This window comes from Vigna angularis, chromosome 7 (assembly GCF_016808095.1).
Source record: "Vigna angularis cultivar LongXiaoDou No.4 chromosome 7, ASM1680809v1, whole genome shotgun sequence".
Taxonomy (NCBI): Eukaryota; Viridiplantae; Streptophyta; class Magnoliopsida; order Fabales; family Fabaceae; genus Vigna; species Vigna angularis.
In genome coordinates, this window is record NC_068976.1 from 9,177,662 (window position 1) to 9,186,358 (window position 8,697).

General features: G+C 30.7%; 1 protein-coding gene and 1 pseudogene across 1 annotated transcript; both read right to left on the reverse strand.

The window, feature by feature from the left end:
- Positions 1-1,067: 1,067 nt before the first annotated feature.
- On the reverse strand, positions 1,068-3,668 carry LOC108337612 (bidirectional sugar transporter SWEET3). Its single transcript, XM_017574172.2, has 6 exons — positions 3,385-3,668; positions 3,261-3,297; positions 2,950-3,172; positions 2,267-2,428; positions 2,009-2,128; positions 1,068-1,390 (listed from the first exon to the last, which is right to left on the reverse strand). Exons 1-6 carry the CDS (start codon positions 3,419-3,421, stop codon positions 1,226-1,228), a joined length of 744 nt encoding a protein of 247 aa, XP_017429661.1. The 5' UTR covers positions 3,422-3,668; the 3' UTR covers positions 1,068-1,225.
- A 1,370-nt stretch (positions 3,669-5,038) lies between these two features.
- On the reverse strand, positions 5,039-8,469 carry LOC128197813 (uncharacterized; annotated as a pseudogene).
- Between the last annotated feature and the right edge of the window lie 228 nt (positions 8,470-8,697).

Sequence of the window (8,697 nt, forward strand, 5' to 3'; positions counted from 1 at the left end):
ACCTCTATTTATAAGCCTAGTTTCGTGCAGGGTCAAAAACTGAAAAGACATCTCCCAACTGCCACTGATAATTGATTATCAAAAGTGATAATCGATTATTTGTGTCCGTTATGGGGTTTTCAAAAAAGTGATAATCGATTATCTTGAGCAATAATCGATTATTCCAGAGACTTGGACAGAATTAAATGAAACAGTGATAATCGATTATTCTTTGTAATAATCGATTATTTGCGCAAGCAACTCTCTTCTAAACTGGCTCGTGATAATCGATTATTCCTCTTGATAATCGATTATTTGTGCAATGACTCACTAAATACGAAAACTTCTAAGAGTTTTTGCATCATTACATTTTATCCTATACATTTGTTTCTATAAAATCGTTTAACAAAGATGCATTTAGAGTCTTCAATTCTTCAGCTTTTATCATCATCAAAATTTCATAGTAGCTTCAAGATACCAATGCTCCTCATTGGTAACACTTATTTCATCGAAGAACTTACTGACGACCTCATATCCATTGGTAAATTAAATCACCAATACATTATCGACAAGAATATCCGTCGATAAATAAAACAATAAAGTCCATCGATAATTTTGTCAGTAATTTAAACTCATCAACGGATCTTAGACCGTTAATAAATACCTGTTAATAAAATGCACTTATTTTGTAGAGTACTCAAACATCCAAACTATCTTATTAACCTGAATGTTGAAGAGTTTTTTTGCAGGTAAATCTCCCCTCCATCCCAACCCTCAAGAGTATATATCAAAGTTCTTCAATCTACTCAGATCTTATCACCTATCAATAGATTTACGTTCACAATATGATAAGAAGTTAAATTAATGAAAAAATATACTATAACATTAAATTATTTTTTTATTCTACTAAAAACTAAATATGCAACGTAACTTTTTCTTCATCTTTATTTTATAATTTTATATTTTTTTAACATTTTTTTCACCTCAATCCACCACCTTAATCTCATATAATATTTATTAATTGACATCACAAAAATCTCCAATAAAATGAAAAAAAGAAAACAAAAAATAAAAGGAAACGATCTCTGTACAGGAAATCACGGTATCTTCTAACTTTCAAGTTTGTTTCCCATTTCATTTAATATTGATATGCTTATCAATTGACATGATACAAAATTAGTATAAAGAAAAAAAAAGTATAACAAGAGACATAAATTAAAGATAGGTAATATTAGTACTCCGAATCTCAGTTACTAGGAACATTCCCGTCCTTATGATGTCCCATTTCCATGTCCACCTTTTCCTCGTGCACGTTTTGCTTGTTCGGTTCTTCCTTCTCTCTCCTCTTCCCGTATTTGCAGTGCAGAACCAGCTGGAGGATGCCCAGGGGAGTTCCAACCACATTTGGCCCCTGTTACATGTTCAACATTAACAATGAAAAAATATTATTTCACACACTTAAATCTTTTGATACTATTTTTATTTATTTTTTATATTTTTTTTTCTTAAAAAAATATAAAAATTTCTATTTTTATGATTATTTTATTTTTATATTTTGTGTCAAATAAATCTAAAAGTGTGTCATAGTACAATTACTCTTAACAAATCACTCTTCTTTAAGTTTTTTTTTTTAAATTTTCATTTAAAAAAGTAAAAAACATTATATTGGAATTAATGAAATAATAGTGATGGAAAACGTGAGATAACCCACACAAGGATTATATCGCTCAAAAGTTCGATGAAATTAGCTTATGGGTATTTTTTTATATAATAATTTTAATATATTTATTTTTATCCCGTCTAGATATAAATTTTTAGATTATTCTTGACAAATAAAGACTATTATTTAATGTGATCATATTGTTTTCCTTTAATTCGGCCATTATTCAATGTTACTATTTGGAAATATCATTAATTAAACACGAGCTAAAAAAAGAAAATGGAAAATGTGATTTTTAAAAAAAATAAAAAATAAAATAAATTTAACTAAACTTTTCATACTTGCAAACAATGATATGTATGTACATACCGCAACGAAAATATCACGAATGAGGAGTCCGTAAGTCATCCACAGTAAACTGACCAACAAGGAGCTCAAAGACAAAGGCAGAGGCATGAATTCCACGCTCTTGGTTTCTATCACTTTCTTCTGCAATATGAATAAAACGAAATTATCTAATACCATTTAACAAACATCTGAAGGGCATTTTTCTTTTTTCTCTTATGATGGATCTACTCTGTTCGGTTTTGCTATTCTCTGTTTTCTCTTGAGAAAAACATGGCTCACCATTACAACCAGAGGCGATGCATACAGTGCTATTGAGACTCCCAAGCTTACGCTACCCACCAGAAGCTTTCGGTGACGATGATCGGAGATGGCAAAAGTTGATACAATGGCAATGACACCTACCACTGTAAGAACTGCTGCTGCTGGAATGGCCACCTTCACCTGTAAAATTTCATGTGTTTCAGAAACAAAATAGCTATAAATGTGAACCAACAGGTTATTTCTTATTATAGAACACATATTCACTGATCGTATAAGATTTTTTGCAAGTTTGTCATTGGAGTGAGTTAATGTTTGGCCATTCTTTTTGTTTCTGTAAGAAAATTAATATGATGAAAACTTCATGCTGTGGATTCTATGAGGGGGGAGAAATGGGTGACATTGGATGCCAATTGTAAGGAAATGAATGAGGTAATTTTTCTCATATGTTGCCCATTTCATTATTTGTTTTTATCTGAATTATTTGTTGTCATTAGTTATTCTTTTGAATTGAAACTGATATTTTAATTGAACTAAATGTGTTTGTTTATAGTTTATTGGTGTCAAATCTATACTATCTTGGTCATTGATTTTGATTAAATGTTGAATACTTTGATTTAAATTTGAAATAAGCAGAAAGATGTTTTATACACTGAGAAAATAACTTGGTCTTGAAAGAGGTGGTAGATCAGGAATAAACTTGCCTTTCCTTTGGGTGAAGAATACCAGAAATAGATGAGAACGTAAGATAGTTCAAAGAGAACCCCAACTCCATTAACTGTGACAAGAGGAAAATTTTCCCACTTGTTGCTTACGACTGGCAATCCATACCAAGTGTATAGGAGACTGTTCATCAGGGCTATGATGTAAGGAATGCATGAAAACTCTTCTGTACTTTTCTTCCTTATGACCCTTTTGAAGGTAACCCTGCACAAGTAAAATCATGAGACTCCAATGCTTCATTGTAACAAACTGAGAAGGTGAAACAAGTAAGGAGTGGTGGAATTCAACATACGTTGGTGCAGCGTAAAGAGACATTGAGGCAACATTCCCTGCAAGAAACATGGCAACAGATCATTATTTTTTGCTAAAAGGTAGAAATACTGAGAGGGCTAAAGAATGAATGAACAAAGAAGTACCAAGAACAGCAACAACCATAAGAAGGGTCAGTGCCATGTTGAAGTCTTGACCCTCTTATAAAATGAGATGAAGCTTTTGTGTACAACTGAAGAGAGGCTAATAATGGCCTATTTATAAGACTTTTTCTGAGGGTACTCTCATGGCACTGTTCAACGCCAAGTGGCGGTTTAAACATTACAGTAAAATATGAACATACAGAAGATGAAGAAAAATTGGAAAACAGAAGAGAGAGATAGAGAGAGGAAGTGCTGTCTGGTGCTTTAATAAACTTGTGGATGCAAAACTTTGTTCAAATTGAGAATATTTTCTCTCCACTTGTTTTCCCGATTAAGGGCTAATATTATGGTATAGCCTTGGTACATATTTGCTACCAACTCCCATCAGAGTAGTAGTAGATTGCTCTTGATTTGTAGCATCCACTTTTGACAAATTTCCTGCGTGTCATTTAAAATTCTTTGTTTGCATGGATCTGATTTGATAAGTGCCTTCTGCTTTTCTGCTGGTAAAGCATTAATAACACCAATAATGCCTTAAAAAAACGTTACTAAATGAAGTGCTATCCTCTTGATGATGTGACTTCCATTTAGTAGAGATGTGAGAGTTTATTTGGCATGCCACTGAATAAGATCATTGTGGATGACTGCTTCGTAATTTACTGTGTCAAGAAAGACAACTTTTTTATATTTGTTTTTGAAGTATTAAGAAAGCACAAAAGCAAAATTGAATCATCATCATCATCCATGGGCAGAGTTTTTCATTGTTCTATTTTATGTTTTCATTACTATTACACTTCTGTCATCCATGCAGTAAATATGTGTATCGGATGCACCAAGTCTAGTTATTTACCAAACCAAAATGTGAATATCAAATAGAAAAGGAAATGATGACAATCACATTGGACAATAACAGAGGATATTGTGCACCTCTTTTAGATAAATATTTTTCATTCTTACTTCAAAGTTATAAATTGTATTGTTCTTATAAGGATTTTAAGCTTGGTCTTTTGGACAGACGTAGTCAGAGTGGTTTTGAGGTTTTTGACATGTACTTTGAAAATTGAAAATTGGAATGCGAGAAAAGATCTATCGAGGTCTTGAACGAGGATATTTGGATAGTTGGTGTGATTTATGTAACATCCCAATTTCAGATATTCACGAGCTGTAGTTAAACTGAAAAAAAAATCGAATTTTGTATAATAAAGAAATGTATTTTTCAAAAGCTTAATATTTAAAATGTGCTGAAATAAATTAAATCATGTTTCAAAAACAATGTCCAATTACATAGTTGAAAATTATTTAAAATAACCATGGAAATAAAAATAAATTTGATTACATCGTTCCAAAAGTTTAAACAAAAACAACTCGCTCCTTTTAAAATATCTGGAACATCATTTGCTTACGTATAATTTTATTATACAATCATTTTCAAAAATGACAAACAACAAACACAAACATGTACGAAGTAAGTTAATCTTAAAATAAACAATAACAATATAATATATGAATATCACAAAAATATATCATAATAACAACACACAAACCTCATCCTTATCATTATTATCGCATTAATTACTAATCATTTAAACAACATCAACGTCTTTATCATCAATTCCTCGATTCTCCATGTCATCACGAACATCACTTATATAGACCATCAGTCTATCCATTCATCAGCACTCTTGCTAATTACACCACCATGGTAACCACCACGATCATAACCATCATCATAAATAACATCATTAGGAGCATCATCATCACCATGATCATCATCATGAATACCACCATGAGCATCAACATCATCATAACCATCACAAAAACATGTGTGACACTTATTAAGATAAAAATCAAATAAATAACATAGAATTTATACTCTAGCCAAGGCTTGAACATGTGACCACTTAGCCCAACAAAGAGCTATCACCACAACTGAGTTACACAACACATTGTGAAAAAATGAAGGTTAGCTAAAACATACTCACGTCTCATTATAATATTATTTCTAAATTCTACATTTTTCTTGAGTCTTATCATCTGAGCGGCTTTGAAGTCTCTGATGTGTACTTCTTGAAGGTTGGAATGCAAGGGAAGATCCACCTGCAAAAGACTATCGGACGCTCAAGTCAATAAGAAAGTTTTAGGATCTATGATAAATGGTGAGATCTATACCATGAGGTTGATAACAAGGATTTAAGATGAATCATCGATCCTTTAAGCTCGTCATTAGGGAATAACTGTCATTCTCCTACCACGTCCAATAGTTTCACATCATTTAAGAGTCGAGACCTAAGAAAATTCAAATATTCTCTCATCCTTCCATCTTTCGAGATGTCTTTTAAGGACAAAATTGTGACGAATCATCCCGTCTCCAAAATGGACAAGACCTCGTGAATGCAGTAACTGACCCTAGTAATGCTTTCTTGACAAACTTGAGATCGAAACATATATCAATAATAAGGTTTAGGTTGAAATATATGTATTATTGTGGTTAATATTTTTAAAGTATCCTTTATTAATTTCAATGACAATTATTATACGTGTGAGTCTAAGGATGAGAAAAATGATACCCGTAGATAAAATCTGCAACGAGTAGGTACCCGCGGATATTTACTACCCGTAGGTTGCGGGTAGTGAGTATTTTAATATCCGCTTATAAACGTGTCTGGTGCGAGTATTATACAACCCGACCCACAGGTACCCGTTACCCACAAAAAATAAAAATAAAAAATTTAATTTATATTTAATTTAAAATAAAATTAATTTATATTTTATTAGATTAAATTTAATTAAAATTAAATTTTAGTTTATATTTTATTTTATTTAAAATTTTATATATTTTTTTATAATTTTATTTTAAAAATATATAAAATATATATTTTTTAATATTACCATTATCTATGGGTATCCATAATTTTTAAAATATTCACGAGTTTTATGAAACGGATATACGTACAGATAACAGACATATTATGGGTGAAATTTTCATTTTGTGGGTAACTGACCCGATCCATTGTCATCTCTGTAAATAGAAAACGATACCCTTTAAAAGTTTACTTAATATTTGTAATGATGAGATTTTTATTGTAAGACATAAATAAGTATTTAAGTGATACTCATTAAAAAAAATACATGTACAAAATCATAATATAAACCAATTAGAATTTAAAATAACATTAATATTGTATATTATTTACTAAAATTCAATTAAATGTAGTATAAGACAACCAAGTCTTCACATTTTATCGGAATAAAATTTATATATGCATTAAGTGCAAGTTTCAAACATCCAATATTCCTAATACTGTTATATTCTGTTTTTAAAAGATAAAATAGTCTATAAAAGTTTTATTTATTTACTTTTAAAATTATATGGGAATTGTTGAAAATATTAGTGCAATTTAAAAGAAATAATAATTTTAACCCTTTGTAACTGTTACTTTACATATATATATATATATATATATATATATATATATATATATATATATATATATATATATATATATATATAACATTTTATATTCATCTAAATATTATAATTTTACAATATTTTTAGTTCACGTAAGATCTCCAATAAATGACAATCAACATTTGTTTTAAAAATTAAAAAAGAATAAAAGATATCATATGTTATAGAACTACATAAAACAATGAATATTATTTAATTTAATACATGGCTTTGACATCGTGATACATATAAGTAAGTAATGAACAACTACAACAAAGATTAAAAGATATGTTGGATTTTAAGAAATGAAGAAAAAACAACAATTGTATAACACCGACATAAAAGCTCATTTATTAAAAGGTATTGAAAGAGAAAATAATGAAATAGAATTGATAAATATTATCTACACCATTGGTTGTGTAATAATCTGGAGCAGGGGGAATGGTTCACATGCATGGATCTGCAGCAGCACACACTGTGTTTTTAACCCACAATGATTCTACTGAGAACATAGAATATGTTCCTAACCCCTAATAATAAAACATCTTTCTTCATGTGTACTGTTAGAAGAACAAAATCTTCACTGACGTTGATACTTCCACCCATTTATTTGTCACACGGCCTTTGCTTAGAAACTTAGACTTTTATCTGCAGAATATATAACTTCTAATATTCACCAAAATAATGGAGGAAAATTCACCACAGAAAACAACAACTTCTATATCAATTTAAACTTTCAAATAGAGATAAAGATCTTATGTCATAATTTATTTATCTCCACGATGAAGGAAGTGCATTCCAATCTTATCTTAAATAATGCATTTTATGTGGTTTTTTTTTTTTTCTGAACCCGCTTATATTATTTAGGGTTAAATATGTTTTTAGTCCCTAAACTATTAGTCGTTTCTGGTTTTCGTCCCTCTTTCAAAATAAGGTACAATTTGGTCCTCATTCTTTTCGAAACTTTGGTTTTAATCCTCGAAAACTAACACCGTTAAAAATGTGCTGACGTGGCTAACGGTAGACTGACACACGACTTTTTTTTCAAGTGTTTCTCACCTTTTCTCCCCTTCTCTCTCTTCCTTCCATCTTCTTCAGATGGAATATCTAAATCCCAAATTTTGAAGATATTGTCAGCGAGTTGCTCCGTCTCATAAGAGGAAGAATCCAGATCAAGCCCAAAATCAATGGTTTTCTCCTCCTTCAGATTTTCATTATAAGTTGGCAAAAAAGGATTGAAAGATGGCAAGTTGGAACTCGTTTCTTCATCTGGAATTTCATCAGTGCTTGTTTCTACTAGCATACTTAATGAGTTAACATTATACGTTGAAGACGACTCAGATAAACCTCTCCCGTCAGAAGTTGAAGATTGCTGATTAAGTTCCACAGAAATACTTTCAGAACTGATACGGTGGGGAGGAATTTCTATGTCTTCTCTGTTAAAATTTAGATTGGGGACTAATAATTTCTAATAAAGCACTTTTCAAAGGGACCCAATCAGTTTCTGAAATATCAGAAGAATCTTTAACTAGGCAGGAATCAGCCCAAGCGAGATCTTCCAGAGAAAGAAATTGATTCTGCCGAGGAGCTATTGAATTGGCAATGGCAGAAGAAACTGAAATAATTACTTGTGCCAACATTATTAGAGAGAACGAGTCTTTTATTTAGTTGTTTAAGACTCGCCTACTTTTGTGCCATTTTATGTTTTACGTGTGTAACTCCTATGTAGTAGTTAAATTCTGTTTTAAGGCTATTTATAAGCCTGACGTTACAGTAAAATAAACAAGTATTCTCCATACCTTTCTGAGTGTGAAATATACCATTGATATAACAATAAAAATGGTGCTTACACTAGGTCTTTAAATCTC